Source organism: Gordionus sp. m RMFG-2023, chromosome 1, assembly GCF_954871325.1.
Source record: "Gordionus sp. m RMFG-2023 chromosome 1, tfGorSpeb1-WG-v2, whole genome shotgun sequence".
Taxonomy (NCBI): Eukaryota; Metazoa; Nematomorpha; class Gordioida; order Chordodea; family Parachordodidae; genus Gordionus; species Gordionus sp. m RMFG-2023.
Window position 1 is genome coordinate 82,117,117 of NC_088775.1, and position 17,854 is coordinate 82,134,970.

At 26.9% G+C, this 17,854-nt stretch overlaps 1 protein-coding gene and 1 non-coding gene across 2 annotated transcripts; both read right to left on the reverse strand.

Moving 5' to 3' along the window:
* Nucleotides 1-5,452: 5,452 nt before the first annotated feature.
* Nucleotides 5,453-12,717, reverse strand: LOC135931371 (telomerase Cajal body protein 1-like). Its single transcript, XM_065468434.1, is given in 9 exon segments — nt 5,453-5,769; nt 7,421-7,656; nt 8,819-8,937; nt 11,536-11,637; nt 11,689-11,821; nt 11,872-11,962; nt 12,045-12,296; nt 12,338-12,421; nt 12,468-12,717. Coding segments are annotated over 9 exon segments (1,485 nt in total). The 5' UTR covers nt 12,683-12,717; the 3' UTR covers nt 5,453-5,516.
* A 4,555-nt stretch (nt 12,718-17,272) lies between these two features.
* LOC135923048 (5S ribosomal RNA) lies at nt 17,273-17,391 on the reverse strand. Its single transcript, XR_010571116.1, has one exon. It is a non-coding gene; the product is annotated as a 5S ribosomal RNA (ribosomal RNA).
* Nucleotides 17,392-17,854: the final 463 nt, after the last annotated feature.

A 17,854-nucleotide genomic window follows, 5' to 3' on the forward strand; every position in this document is an offset into this window, starting at 1 on the left:
AAAACAACCTCCATCAAACTATCGCCTTACCCTTAAAATCTAACTCTATTATAGAACCTGGTATAAGCAAAATTAACATTTTTTCTAATTATTATTAACCCCCCCCCCCCTTATCTTCCACCTCCAAGATCAAAAGAAAATAAAGAGAAAAATTATAGACTTTAAGTTAACAGTTTATAAAGTATTTTAGATAAATTATTGATGATGAATATTTTTTTTAAAAAATATCAATTTTATCACAACTCTTTTTATTCGGGTGTGTGAATGGACCTTATTAAAAGTATTGATAAGTATAATTGGGTAATGACTAAATATCGGCGAATTCGGCTCAATCTACTGAGGCGTACCGGAAATTTTTTTTTAACAAAAAAGCGATTTAATTAATGCCAAATTGGCAGTTCTCGGCTAAAATCTCTGTTTCACAGATTTTTAGCTAGCTAAAAATTTGGTTTAATGGCTATAAATTTAATAAATACACCTCAACTATAATAAGAAAAGATATCGTTATACTCCTTTTATATAGTTCCCTAATGAGACTACTTTTTTGGGGAGGAACTTTAACTAAATCATCCAGGTCAAATAATTCACGGCGTGAGAGAAAGTCATTATGTTATCCATAATTTTGCTAGATTTTTTACGTAATAATTTATCAGAAAAATATTATTTGTTATATTCTTTAGGGTTTGAATTTAAAATTTGGATAAAATTTGTAATATAAAATGCTGGATATTATTATTATTATTATAATATTCCATTTTTTTTTTTTTTTATTTTTCATTTTTAACTAAAAAATTAATATTTTAATAAAATGGAATTTTTTTTTAGGTGGTGAATTTTTTATTTTTTAAAAAAGCGATTTCAATTTAAAAAGATTAACTACAAATAAAAACAATAACAAATTAAATATTTATTTTTAAAAAAAAGCAAATAAGGATATAAATTAAAAATTATATTAAAATTTTTTTAAAAAAAGAAAGAATCATTCCATTTTATTTATATCTGGATAGAAATTTTCGGATAAAACTAATTAATTTTTTATTCTTATTCGAACATAACGATAATTTATTATTCTTACGATTCAAATTATTATTTTTTTGAATGTGTTGAAATGTTCCGCAAAAAAATAATAATAAAACTAATTTTTAACATAATCCGACAATTTTTTTTTAACCAAACTAGAGTGAGCGGGCCATGAATAAAAATAGGCCCGCGTCTAGTGTTGTTAAAAGGCCTGATTTTGATTGATTTTTAAAAACGGCCTTATTACGATTTTAGCCAAAAAAATTATATGAGCAAAATCATCAGGCTCACTCAATATTATTTTGGTATCGGACTTTTACCCGGGTCTTACCTCATAAAATGTACGATAAATATTGCCGTTGAATCAAATATTTTTGTCTAGAACTATATATACATTTTTATTTTATATTTTTAAATAAAATAAATTAATATTTAATTAATTTGTAAATTATATTCATGATATATTATATTAATACTAAAAATATTTTCGAATAGACTTTATTAATAATAGATTTAGCAGACTTCATCGTCATTTTAAATAATGTGAAAAAAAAATAAAATAAATATATATATTTTAGTATAAATTTGGAAGGTAATCGATTTTTTAATTTTTAATAAGTCGGGACATTTTTTATTGTGTATAATTTTTTTTTTAGTATAATTATACTTTTGACATTATTCCAAATTTCTACCCATTATATTAAGGGGAAAGAAATGATATGGAAAAATTTAGACCTATTACAAGCATTGAACGCCTTTATAGGTACGCTCATTAATCTATTATTACTAATCGCCATAATTTACCGTTTCCTATCGAATTTGTTAACGAAGAAAGAATTATTGACTCGAGGGAGAATTGCTTTGCAACGCGGAGTCTTTAATGACGAGGCCAAATATAATATCGTAACTCTAGTAATCATATCCATCACCTGCGATTTTATTCACAATTTTTGTTTTCTGATAAAACAGGATTCCTTGGGAGCGAATTTTTTTTCCTATAGAAACAAAAACGTGTACACGTGCAAGTTTTACTATTTTATATTATCTACGGTTATAGGTTTCTCCAATTACGCCAAATACCTTATAATACTGATCAGATTTAAACATGCCATTCCCTCTGGCAGTACTATGCACAATATGATTATAACGATCAGTTCTGAAGCTAAGATAAGACCCATACTCGTCGCGCTCCTGATGATATTGATGGTTTGTAATACGCCCTTCAACTTATTGAGTAAATTGTACAAATATTATTCTAATAGGCAACTAATTTACGTTTGTCATCATAGTAATTACCTCCAAAATATACAGAGTTTTGTCGATATATTCCTATCAAACCTCATTCCATTTTTGTTTACAATAACTATTTATATTTTGGCGATTAACGAAACTATAATGTTACACATTTATTATATCAAGTTAGATAAAGCTCACTTAAAAAATCTGATGCCGACCTTTTTTGAACGCGACATTAATTTTGGACATAGAATTCGTAGTTCAATTGATTGCTCGATTAAACCTAATCACCTGTTATCTTGGTTCATCAATTCGAAAAATATTTTATTGCGGTCGTTCGAGTCCTATAGTTTATTTAAATTGATACACATTTCAACAAATTTTATTTATATCACGTCAATTATTTTGATGCTTTTTCAACCTAATGTCCTTATATATCATCATATCGTATTTATAACGACATTTATATCTCATATTCTCAATATATTATTATTTCGCGAAGCATTTTTGTAAACTATTAATAAAGTATTTCACTCCTTTCAACTTCATACATATCAATCTAGAGATTGGCAAGAAATATTCTGTTAAAAAATGTATGTCGTTAAGTTAAAAAAAAAAGAAGTAAAAAAATAAATGCATTTGATTCATCTCGCTCTAAGTAATACTTTAATTCACTAAATACAATGCTATAAAAATACATATTTTTTTTTGTTTTTGAAATATGGCAGAATAAAAATGCAAATTTAAAATTTAGATACCCCCCTGTTTTTTAATTTACCGGGGTTAAAAATCTAAAATTGCTTAAAAAAAAACTATTTTAAATTTTTGGAGAAGGGGGTGTTGAGCCACCAATAGCCATACCTAGTGACAGGTTTCACCTTTAGATTTTTTAATTTCGTTGGCATCTCAAAAAAAAATATCATGTTTTAAATATATTTTTCAATCTAGAAAAAGTGAATAATTTTTCTAATGCTTCTGAGGGAAGGTATGAATAAAATATTTATGTAATATATAATTATGTTAAAGACATCGGAGTGATTAATGTTGTTAATTTGCTTGGTCGCAAAATTTAAGACCCAATTTTGTGCTCAGAGCTGTTTTAGTCGATTCTTAGACCCAAGATAGGGTTTTATGCAACCCGTCAATTAACAACACTAGGAGCGATAATAAAACAGATGGGCTTAATTATCTCAAATAAAATAAGGTCAATTTTGTTATAAATAAACTCCCCCTCCCCAATATTTTAATGGTCCTTGTAGTAAGTTGAGTTAGCGATGTAGTAGCCAGGAATTATCTAAACAATATTTATGATGGCTTCGTCCCCAAACACCCTTTTGCCAGACCTTCGGCCGGTTCCCGCTTATAGAAGTTTTCAAATTAGGTATTTTTGTTCAAAATATTTCTTTGCATACCTGTGATTATTTTAATTTATTTCTTTTTAGATATGCAATATGTTTTTGTCATCTCCGTAAAGTTGGCCGAGTAATTGTAATAACTATTCTAAAATTAGGGACAATATTTTGTTCTACTTTAAGTAGTTTAGTAGCCAAATTTATTCGCAACAATATTTTGATCAACCATAAGATTAAAAATCAACTGAAAGCATTTACTTTGAAAATTTTATCCATGTTTACCGGCTTAATTAGTAATTATAATCTTTTGACGTATTAAAAAAGATGCACTAGCGGTATTAGAAAATTTGGCAAAATTGGAATCATGTCAGAATGAGAAATATTGATGTAAATATCTGGTTTGCCGTACATATTTAGGGCCGATTAGTACTTATCAATTCCTCAATTAACTTTGCCAACTACCAAAAAATAAACCGAGTTATAAACAAAGGGAAATCTAAATTTATCACGCTTTAAATGTGAATTGAACCCTATGGAAACATTAATTTTGAAGTTTATACCAAACCAATAGATTTCTTAGCTATAGTATATAATTTATACACTATCACATTACAAAATAAATTGTGTGGGGAGGGGGGCAGGGTTATATATTTGGTAAATTTTTATGGAATTCAAAATGTTGGCTTATTATAATTAGCATTTTACCTTATAAATTATAAAAAATATCAATTCCAACTATTAAAGTATCATTTCAAATCGGTAAAATTTAAGACTTTACGTGTGACAAGTATATTACTTTTCAAGATAAAATGGAATATTATGCGCCTAATTTTTGAAAAATAAAATGAGACATTTTTTCGCAAGATATATAAAGGTCAGGAATATCGATATCAGTAATAAAATGACTTAAAAGAAATCTAGACCTAGGATCAATTTGTAATAGGGTTTTATTAATATTATGTATGTCGTTTTTTTTGTGTTAAATTGTCTATTCCTCATAAAAAAAAAAATTTGTATAAAACTTTTATATTATTAATTTGATATATATTTTAATTATTTTTGTTTATTTATTTTTCACAAATATATAAGACGTGAAAAAAAAGATTAAATTTGACCTTTTAGTTTTGAATTTTATTTTTACTCTTTTTGGTATGAATATTTTTTTTAAAGTTATTATTTTTCTTCTGAATTTTAAAAAAAAAGGAAAAGGTAATAACGAAAAATACATATAAATAAAGCGTGGAAAACTATAAAAGTTGAAAAATCCAAAGTCTGAAGCCAGAAATCACTGTTAAAGATAAAAAAACCTGAACCTTTTAAAATAATTAAGAAATAGATGATTTATAACTCAAAAAATTAATGAACAAAGACAACTTTACCATCGTTGGATAAAGATTTTAATTTTTTTAAAATAAACCCTGACCGGGCTGGGCCTAAATGTTTATTTTAAAATACCCGGACGGAGCTGTATATTTTAAAATAGATATACAGATTAAAAATCCGGGCCAGGCTGAAATATTTTATTTTAATATCCGGGCCGTGCAGTGCAAATGATACCCCTGCAGCTCTCTGAAATATATACAGTAAAACCTGTATGATTTGGGCTCCTAATAATTCGGGTAACTCCTTAATTTGACCAAAATTTCGAGCCCCAATCAAAATTTTTGTTAACTAAAATGCCTACATAAATTGGGCAAATATCTTAGTCTCAGCGGTGTCAAAATTAGAGAGATTTTACAGTGCTCTTAAATCTGTTAAAATAGTCATCTTTTAATCTAGTTCAACGAATATTTTAAAGTATAGAATTTAAATTAAACAATCACGAATATTTACATAACTTTATTTACAAAATATCAGCCGTAATATAATACTACGTTATGTGTACAATAGAAGGTATAATATATTAGACTATTCATTATCCGAATTGAGCAAAGAAACATTCCAAATTTTAAAACAATTTCTATTCTCATCTTCGATAAAGTTGAAATCTATTGCACCATCTTCCATTTCTGATAATGTGTCGTCGGTATCTGTTGAATCGTTGGATGAATTTAATAATTCATCCTTATTATTTAAAGGTTTCGATTTTCGCGTGAGAGATTGACATGATATGTGCCTTCTACCGCTTGATGTGGCTAGTAGAGCTAACGAGGGGTGGATACTATATCATAAATTACAAAAAAATAAAATAATATATTGAAATAAATTTAAATATTTGCAGATGTTGGTAGTTTAACAACTAATCGATTGCAAATGAAATTGAATTTGAAGTAGAGCAAAATACTCTTTTAAATAGATATATCAGAAGGCTCATAGTTTTTTAAAATTATTTTTGCCAGTTTAATAAAATTAGATCCCGACTCTAGGGGGTATTAGCTAGACATTACATAGCAATGCCAGCTGACAACATCAAAAGGATCATTCAATAAATATAACTGGGGAAATTAATACCGCTAAAAAAAATCGCCTTGATGATAATATTGAAAATTCTTTTTTTATTAAAAATGTACCCATTTAAAAATTCCATTAATAATTAATTCAAAATATAAAATTAATAATTTTTTAATATTATAATTATGTAAACAATTACAAATATTTCAGTTTTTCATTTGATATTTAAATCTTGGGCCAGTGCTTAAAGAATATGGATTTTTTGAAAAATATATATAGGAAAAATGTGCCATAAATGGCCATGTTTGAAGACTGGCCACCACCCTTTAACTTTTTATCTATTGGACCAATTTCTCTCAAAATAGGTCAAAATGTGTATATTTATGATATTTACTTTACCTAAGTTTATTTATTGAATAGAGCAATCCAATAAAAAATATTTTAAATAAACTGTTTTTAGTACCTCTTTCTGGAAAAATCACGCTTCACATATATTTTGTTTGGTGAAAAAATTACTAATTTAGATTACTGATATTAAATATAAATATTATCCTTAGGCATTTAGCATTATTCACACAAAAAATTAGACTTTAAAAGTTTTATTTAATAGACATATGGTATTGTCTGGCCATATATTGATTGGCCAAAATTCGCACATTCATATATTCATATTGAAATAAATGCTCGTGCAAAACAACATTTGGTGAAATTTCAAATGATAAACAAACTTAAGAATGTTTAGCAAAAAGATAATAATATTATCATTAAATAGAATAGATGATGATAAATTGTGATATTAATACTAATTAAATTAGTGTATAATTAAAAAATGTAGAAATATTAACATAAGTCTTTTACAAGTATTTCTTATTGTATTATTTTATATTTATAATAAAATTCTTAAGTAATATATTATGGCCAGTTGACACGCATATGGCCAATCAATACATACGGTGTATTGACTGGCCAGAAAAATAACTTTCACATAACCTCGTCTAGCTCATAAACTATTAAAGATAGAGCTTTGATTCTAATTTTATTTTAAAGATTAATAATTAGGCTACACATTGATATAAAATTTGTTTGGTTAAACCCAAATCTTAATACCATTTTTCCAAAATAGAATTGGATATAGAGAATTATAGGATAGGGCCAATATATCCCTTTGAGTAAAAAAGTGATATAGGCACTTCTTGCTAATCAATAATTTACGAAAAAAGATTTTACTATTTATAAATAACTACAACAAACAAAAGATAATGAATTTATTAAATCAGATGATAATATATTCAGCTAACCAACAAATATATTGTCAAAAATTAAAACAATGTTAATATAAAAATGAATACATTTAATTAGAGAGAAAAGAATTTTAAAAAAAAGATACTAAAAGTATCACTAGGAAAACTATTTTTTTAAACCTGACACCGTTAACGCAATCCGTATGTGCCTTGAAATCTAACAAAATATCTTCCTTTTTTTCACTTCCGGGTGATATATCCCAAAATTTAACGTGTCCGTTCATAAGACCACTAACCAGATATTTGAGTTGGCTGTCTATATCAAAATAAACTCGTTGGTTGTTATTTACGGGTCGGCAATAGGTTTGACACACTTTTCCCATATTTCTCAAATCCCAGCAAGTTATGCAAGGATCCTATTCAAAAAATATTTTTTATAATCATAAAATATGATAGTAAAAAAAATATAATTATATTCGAATAAAATACTGATTAATACTAAAAAAAAATCGTCTAATATATTTATCAAAGATCTGCAGGCCAGAACAGAAAATTTCTTTCCTTCTTTCTTTATACCTGTTAGTATAATTTAAAAAAAAATTATAAACACTCCTTTTTTTTTACAAAACTGGGGCTGGGAAAAAATTTATTTACTGAGTTGCATATAAATTTTTAGACAACAAAATTTTAAAAAATCCATGACAAACAAGGCTTAAAAAAAATAAAAAGGTCAGGCCTAAAAATTATTTTTAAAAAATCTGACAGGTTTAAAATGTGGAAAGAGGGGGGGGGGGTAACTGAATACTCGACCTCTGAAGGTGTCTAATATTTATGACATAGGCGTAACTAAGGGGGTAGGAAATTAGACTTGTTCTCGTAACAAAATTTTTTATCTTTACTCTCCCCTCTCCCCTTAACTCCAAAAATGTATACAATAAATAATAATTTGAAAGAAAAATTAAGTATAAGTTATAAATAATTTTTTAAAATAACCACTATAATTAAAATTTTTTTAGAAAAAAACATTTTTATATAAAAAAAAATGAAACCCCAAATTAATAATTATAAAAATATAACATAGCCAAAAGGTCTACAATAGATATACCAAAAGGCTCCAAATAACATTTATGGCGAAAACCTTCAACACCTAATAGAAAAGTCCCCTCTATAGGAAAATTCTGGGCCTATGATTTCAATCACTGGTAAAATAAAAAAAATATATATGATTTGATCTGATGTTGTTAAAAAGCCTGATTTGGGTCGATTTTTCAAAAAGGTCCCTAACTAAAATATTATGTAAGCATCGCGATTTGGCAAATAGATGTCGAAGCATTTCTGCCAGCCATGAGCAAAATCTTTAGGCTTATATAGTGTTATTTTGTTTATAATCTTATCGGGCTTTTTGACAACACTAATCAATCATTTTTCCTGTAGTATGTGATGACTTGATATCTTTAAAAAAAATTATTCTCTAAATTGAAATTGCTAATAAAAAAACTTAATATCTATCAACTTCGTTTTTAAATTAATCTGATTATTCATTATGAAACTAGAATATGAATAAAAAAATAAATAAACTTTCCTGCCCCCAGAATATAATTTTGAACCATCTTTGGAAAATATGAGATGAGTAATACCACCTTGAGCTCCGTGTAATAAAGAAACTAACGAATTATCGGGTCTAGCGTATATGCCAACTTTATATAAGTATAGATAGATATATTATAAATATATATTTTTAAAAAAAATATAATATTGATTAGACCTGTATGCCGGTCGGCCGCTGATATTTATGGCCAAGACGAAGACACCGCCGTTTACGAAAATCATTAAAAAATAATTTCCTTATCTTGTGCATTTTTTATATTAATAATTGGTCAACATCACTGTTCTTAAATTCTTTTTATATCAGAGGGATTTTGATGAATTCTTATTTTATACCCATTTTAAAATCATAATTATTTTGACATCATTTTAAAATTCAATCAATCAAAATTTTTAAGTTACCATAATTTTATATATTTTTAAAATGGAGACCCAATGTTAGAACGGGTGTTTGATTAGATGAATATGAACACCACTTATGATTGGGTCATGGTTTACATAATCTGGTTTGGATGGTATTAAATGTCTTTTGTTGAAAATCTTATCAAAGAATAAGAGAAATTATTAATGCTCTAATATATAAAACAGCAGAGATTGAATTCGAATTCGAGGCAGATCAAAGAAAATGCCTAATTACAATAGATCTAACATCAGATATGGTAGATATTGATAGCACTGATCCATACCCTGATACCCGTTTTCAAATTGGCGATTCCAATTATGAAATAACAATAATGGCACTCATATGAAAATGTTAAATTGTCCCAACCAGGTGCGTAGTATATTAATTATGCTTGAAAGCATATCCGGAGCAAATAATAATAACATTTTGAAAAGAATTTGGAAACACTATCTCAAGCTATCAAACTATGAACCAGATATAGTAGAAATAATAGCGTTTCTTTCAGGATTTAAATAAACAGTTGAATTTTTATCTGCACATCAATAGACTTACCTTAAACTTAGCATAACTTTTTAGGAGTGAAATTGAAGCAAATTTAATAATATGATAGCTCAGAAATCATTTTCCTAAAGGAAAATATGCCTAAAACTTGCGTTACGATTTCCGGTTTGTGATCTGCAAATAATAATATAAAGTATGTTTATTTATTTAATTTATTTCAAAAATAATCTAGGGGTTGGCTTGTCTTCTAGATCCAAGATCTCTAAAATTGAAAATTGTGTCCAAGTATATATTAGAACAAAATCATTCAGCGTTGGAATTCATTATAAAACATTTTAAACGTTTAAAGTATGGCGATATTAGGGTAGTATAGTAAATATAGCGATTGAGAATCAAGAGGAAATATTAAATTCAAATTATTTAACAAAATTTGCAACTAAATCTCCAGCAAAAAGTACAAATTATGATTCCACTTTAAGTGATTTAGAACAAGAATGTATTTATATCGGAAAAGGACACTCACAAAATTTGATTGTTCTAATTCAGGAGAGAAAAGAGGATCGAACTTCATAATCTTACCACGCTAGCTAAAAAAATTCTTAGTGTTCCGCAACTGACACAATTAGTGAAAGAGTTTTCTCTACCGCTGGGTTGGCGTTTAATTCAAGAAAATCATCATCATGTCCGAAAAATTTAAATAAAATTAACTTTATATATGATAATTATAAAATTACAAAAATGAGTTTTCTCTTCAATAACGATCTAAAAATATGCCGAGATATCTGTATCGTAGTGTATAATTTAATTAAATTTTTTCAAAAAATTAATTAGCAATTAAAAAAATATATGTTATAAAAAGTTTATCTGCCGATGAGATTTTTGAAAAGTGAGCCGGCCGCCGATAGTTTCGGCGATTCACATGTCTAATATTGACTAGTGTTGTTAAATGGCTATATTTGAGCCTATTTTTAAACACGGCTAACACAATTTTATTTAAGTCCATAATTAATTATTTGTCTGCCTAGCCCATATTTATTTAAATATATAAAAATTTAATTGGTTTTTTTATACAATTAATATCCTAAAAAATAATAAATATTGGCATATTGTTTTAGAGATCTGCAATAACATCTGAAATTTTTTTTAATGGGTCCCCTAGGCAAAAATATTTCCAGGTGGGGCCAGGTAAAGTTTGGATTTTTTTAAAAAATATATAAATATTTTGATAGAAATTTTTAATAAATTAATTAATAATTTTTTTTTTGATGAATTATGACATCTCAATAGAAGTAATAAAATCCATATAGTATAGCATTTTTAATTTAACCACTCCCCAAATTATAAATAATTGTTTATCTTGGTGTTCAAGAACAACTATTTTGGTTTAGAGGCCTTGCATTTAAAAAAATAATTAAAAACTGAGCCAGGAAGGGCAAACTTAGTGAAAAATTGAAACTGGGCCTAATTGGGCAGAAAATTTTTTGGGCAGGGCCAGGTAAGTGAAATTCCCACTGGGCCTGGTTGAGCCTGAAAATTCTGCCCATTTGCAGACCTCTACCATATTTCTTGCAAAAATTTGAAAAAATATCAATTTATTTAACAAAATTGAATTTAATTTAAAAATGTACTGGCCCAAATTTTTTTTAAAATACTAGCCCCAACCCAAATCAATTTTTTTTAAAAAGATGGCCCGACATAGGAAGCCTTTTTGTGCTAGGCTTTGCTATAGGCATAATTTTTTTTATTTCATCTAATATCAATATTCAAATCTATTTAAATGCCAAACTTGAGCTAGTGTAGGAGCCTACTGCAAAGAGGTTAGGGTGAAAAGGACTCATAGCAAAACAAGAGATCAAACCATGCTGGCCTTTTGAAGCATATAATTTGTCTTAATACGATATGATATATTTTTTAAAAAAAAATTAATATATAAATTTACTATGGGTTTTTATAGTTTCATATTTGCTGAATGGATTGTGTGTATCAAATATTCTAATATGCTTATTGTAACCAGCAAATAACTTAGTTCCATAACTATTAAAGGCTAAGCTGCAGCATGTCAACAATTCCTCCTAAGATATATTTAAATAAGACTAGGGTATTATTAAGTAATGTATATCACATTTTGTGAATAAGCTTTGTAAGTATTGAGTAAAGATCCAGTATTAGCATCCCATAAATGAATAGGACTATCTCTACATGTTGAGGCAATACTTTAATTTATAATATAGTTTAATTAAAGTAAAGTTTGTTTAAACTAATGTGTTAAATATATAAATATATTTAAATTTTTACAAGCAAGTTTGCTGATCCCAGGAATTCATTAATGGATTCCAACAATAGTCAAATATTGCATCAACTTCTTTAATTTTTATCACTGATGCCTAAATTTTATGTAAAATTGGAATAATTTTTATTCCATAAAAAATACAGTTATTTACAATTTGTTTGGATGAATAATTCCCATCCCAAATTTCTGAAGGCAAATTGTAAATGTTTAATTCCCTTTCCTCACAGTTGGTAACTATGCATGATCCGTCTGGAGCCCTTGATATATCAATATAATGTAATATAAATTAAATGATTACCATTTACACCCTTTTAAATAGTTATGGGGATTTGAATATTCAATATTATCATAAAGTATTAGTTTTCGTCCTGATATATTTTTCCTAATATAATATATTTCTTAGATCGTTTATTATCAATTATCATTACTTCTCTATAGCCTCATTATTTAAATTTTTAGAAAGATAATAATTGTCTAGCAAACTTTGACTTACAGTAGTTATAATAAATTTTTTATCGATTTCATTTTTAGGGTGATCGGAATCGTTATTTTTTATTTTTTGCTCTTCTTTGCCAATATAATCGATTGAATTCAAGGCGTCTTCATAACTTAAGAGCCTGGAATTATCAGCTGCAACTGGCATTTCTAATGCATGTGTGAAACTTTAAGCATAATGCTAATAATACATTGAACATGTAAACAAACAGCCAAATCCGATATTATAATATATATTGATAGAAATAACGAGTTAATAGCGTGTTCAGGGATAAGTAGACTCATTCACGTTGGGCACCATTGTTATAGATTCAAGGTCTGGATGTAAAGCAATACCTGTTACATTTGAGTAGGGTTTATTTAATAAATTAGTATTTATTATATTATTAATTTTAAAAAAACATTCTAATTATTGTATTATTTATAAAATTAATAGAACATTATAAAGTTCAATAATTAAAAATATGTTATTGAAAATGGACTGTGAATTAATATATAATAAAATTTAAACATTATCTTTTAAAAAGATGAAGTCAATATTTCTTAAAATATTTTAATCAACTTTGATGACTTTTGCATCTACACCTGACTTTGTTAGACTTTGAAGATCAACGGAAACTATAACTAAATTTACGATAAATACGAGAATTATTTTTTTGTTTCGAATCAATTTAATTTTGACTGAAAATCAATGATAGAAATTCGATCTTTTTATAATAAATTTTGTAACTAAATGTCATACACAATTAGAATTAGTGTAGTTCAAAAAAAAGAAAAATAATTTAAATTTTGAATGTCATTACCAAATTAAAACAATAGTTTAAAAAGGTGAATTATAATTAATAAAAAAATTACAACTACTTAACAATAAACATTAAAAATCGTAGGGATAGGGAGGAAGAGGGAAATACCTGGTAATTTTATTACATAAAATCCCAAAATTATTATCATAGAGCCATCAAACTGAGTCACCTTCATCTTTTCCTTTGTAAATCTATGCCCCGGCCAAATCTTATTGATTGGCTTGACACTAATGACATTGATTACTTAACCCGTATCTAACAAAATTCAACTCTACATCCTAATAACATGACCTCAACTTTAGGACACATCTTCTAGCTCCTCAAAAAATCGCAAAATTTTAAATTATCGCTACTAATAAATTTATTATTAACTATCAACAATTTATTATCTATACCACTACTTAATAATCTATAACTTTTAATTTAATTTATCAAGTCACTTATTCGTTTTTACAAAACATTTATCTTTTAAATGTCCAAATTTATTAACTTATTGCATCTTGTGGCTCTACAATTTATTTCCAACCCCCCTCGACCACACCTTACACAATTTAAATTCGGTGTATTACCATACATTTGTGAGATCCCCCTTGACCACAATTATAACATATAATTTCCCCTATCCTTTCACTATTCTCTATCTCCTTATTATTAGTTATCTCTTTTTTAATATTTTCTATAAAATCCCGATCAAAGGGATATATTACTGTTATTTAGCCCATCAATCTACCACAAACGAAAACTATTAAAATTACCAGTAATACATGTGATAATCAAATATTCCTCTAAGAAATTTTTCCAGATTAAAACAAAGAAATGCACCATTGATTATGTGATTTGACTTTAACATAAATACTTTACAATTGGGAAAAATTTTTTATTTACAAATGAATAATATTAAGGTTAACTATTTTTAGTTCCCGAGAAAGTTTCTTTAATATATTTTAATTGCTTTTCTACGTTTTCTTACAGAGAAACAGAAATCTTTCGATTCATTCAAAACACCTTTATTTTATGATTTAATAGTTAATAAATTTTAAGTATGAGGGCAATGTCTTTTTAAATATAGTAATTGGAGTGAATATATAATAATAGATTTTTTTTATCTTCTTTGATTTTAAATATATCGCTTTTTTATTTATAAAATAATTTTCATTCTTATAAAATATATAAATATAGCCTAAGCAAAAAAAAATTTTCCATAAATTATAATAACCTGGTATTGACTCATAGCACATTGTATTATTCTTATTAGGATAAAACGTCGAAATTTAAAAACTTGCCACTCAAAACATTTAATATACCTAAACTTTACGGATATGTCATTATAGCATTTATAATATACCATACCACATTTTATTATCCATGCATCAATCAATCAACCAAACTATTACGCATTATCTTTTTCTGCTCTCCGAACATTCCCCTTCTATTATAGCCCTCCCACTTCGGCTTTTATTTATAAAAAAAATTACTATTCGTCTATCCCTGTAGCACTCACAGGTAACCATGTTACTTTCTCCAATGTATCTTCACCGTTGTGATCTAAGCTTTCTGAAAAATGTGGGTACTAAAAGATGCCAAATTTTTTAAAGAAAAGTGTCTATTAAACTATTCATATATAAATGATGGGAGGCTTCCATCCCATACCTCCCTTTGGCACGTTTATCTAAACCTTCAGTCTGGGTTTGTCTAAAGATTAATATTTCAACTATTAGTAATTACAAAAACGTTTTCGCAAATCAAAATAATATCAACACAAAGGTAAAATCTAACTCAAATAAAAAAATCCAATTTGAAAGCTTTTACATAGTTCAAATATAATATATTACAAGTAGAAAGCCTGTCAAAAATGACGGGGAATGAGATTTTTCTTTATTTTTTACGATAGATGTCATGCCAGGTTCAAGCTCACAATATTAGGAAGCATCCAAGATCTTATAATAAAAAAGTTTATCAAGCCCAGCTCAGCCCTTAATAATTTGTAGAAGATATTCCCAAGTCAGGTGCAAGCTAATATTAATTTTGAGGTTCCAAGCCCAGTCCTACCCATTATAATTTTGAAAATTTTTGAGATAGTTTAATTTTTATGCTTGAATATCAGTTAAATTGAGAATTGAATGATATTTATTTTTTGATAACCAGCTTTCGGCTGGATTGTGTAGCCTGAGGTAGGGAAATAAGATAAGATTAAATGGAAAGAAAAGGGAAATTAAAAGGGAAAGGAAGGTAAAGAAAATTAAAAAGTGAAGATAGGAAAGGGAAATGATGAGAAATGGGAAGATAATAAAAGAAATTAAAAGGGAAAGAAAGGAAAAGAGAATTTTTGTATTTTTTAAATTTTGATTTTTCCCATATTATTTGAGACTGTTGTTAAAATAATGAATGTTAGTGATATCTTTAGTAGGGATACATATATTTTCGGCATAGCATAATAATCACTCTACATTTTGTATGTTACTGAAAACTATTCTTTGAGTTATATATATTTTATAAAAATATTTACATAAGACTAACATTTAACATTAAAAAATCCTAATCTAGGTTCAAGCCTACAATATCTGGACTGGAAACCAAGCATCCAGGATCTTAATAATTTAAAAAGATTTTCTCAAGCCCACCTCAATCCCTAATAATTTTGAAAACAAGCCCAGAGATATTAAATTAATAATTAATGAAAGGGAAGTCTCTGATTTACCAATTAGTCTACGGGTAAAATATATTACTTTATAAAAATAATAACATAAGACTAACATTTAACATTAAAAAATCCCAATATAGATTCAAGCCTACAATATTTGGAAATTTCCAAGCATCCAAGATCTTAATAATTTAAAAAGATTTTCTCAAGCCCATTTCAATCCCTAATAATTTTTGAAAACCAAGCCAATATTAATTTTGAAAATATTAATTTTGAAAAATATTTTTTAAGCCCAGTCCAACCGTAATAATTTTGAAAAAATTTTCCCAAGCCTAGAGATATTAAATTTATTGAATTAACTCAGTTAATTTAAGTTATAGGATCATCTGTTTGTATAAAATAAATAAATAAAATCAACATTAGTAAATAATGGATTACTTTTTGGTTTTAATATGGACTCCTACAGTTGCATAGAAAATTTAAGTTATAGGATCATCTGTTTGTATAAAATAAATAAATAAAATCAACAAATAAAAAATAAATAAATACGTACCGATGACATGACGTAACGATGACATGACGTAGCGATAACATGACGTCACGATGACGTAGTGAGGACATCGGAAAATTATAATATAGATAATTAAGCAATAGGCATAGTCAGGAGAGGTGTCCTTCCGAAATTTGCCTTTTTCTAATATTATTTTTGAGTTAATAAAAAATTTCACTCTCCCTAACCCGAAAATATTTATAATATATCACTGTAAACTATAAGTGGAAAGAAAAATAACCATCAGTTAATAATTTTTTAAAATAATGACTCTTAATTCAAAATTTTTAGAAGAATGAAACATTTTTATAAAAAAAAGTGAAAAATCAAGACTATTATTTAAAAATTGTAATATAGCCAAAGGCCTGATAAAATTGATGCCTATGGTAAATTAATATCAGAGACCTGCCGAGGTACCATTTGCAAGGGGTCAGGACAAACCTGAAGGTATCTGATTAATATTACATTGCTAAACATTTATAATCTATACTTTGGATGGATATAACAATTTAAAATATTAATTATATATTTTCAATAATATTATATAAATATTGTGAGTGTGTCCTATGATAATTTAATTCAACTATAAAATATAATCAAATTTGACATAAGAACTATATAATATGTAGCATTAGAGTCAAAAATAATTAAAAAATGTACCTATATTATTTTAACTATCAAATAAAATTATAAAGAGCATCAATTAGTATTTAATAAAAGAAATAAACAAAACTATAAATTAAAAGATTACGACACCTGGGATTCCCAGGCGGTCACCCATCCAAGTACTAACCAGGCTCAACGTTGCTTAACTTCGGTGTTCGAAAGGGAACCGGTGCTTTCAACGTGATATGGTCGTAATCAAGATTAAATGTTATAAAATAACTATTTATATAAATTAATATGTTATATGATTGTTACAGTCAAGATTGAATTTTTTTAGCGCTTGTTATTTTATTTAAAAATTGATGTTATTATATATATATTTTTTTAATACTAAAATTAAAATATTTATTTGATTCAATGTGACTTAGCTATGATTTATCCGAGAAGGGAAGAGATGTGATTGTGGCCTTTGTCCCCAAACCCCGGTTTACCGGCTATATATTACTGATTTTTCCGTATCCCTATATCATCTCCTTATAGTAGAATAATTGGAAGCACTAATGTTTAATTAGTCAATGTATTACTCTTTATTAGTGTCTGATCTTAGCTAGTAACAAAATTTTGACCCTTACAATTAAAAAATGACCAAAATAATTATTCTAAAAATTAAATCAATGTTTAGTGCTTGGTTGCATAGTAATTTAATCTGCAGACAGTATG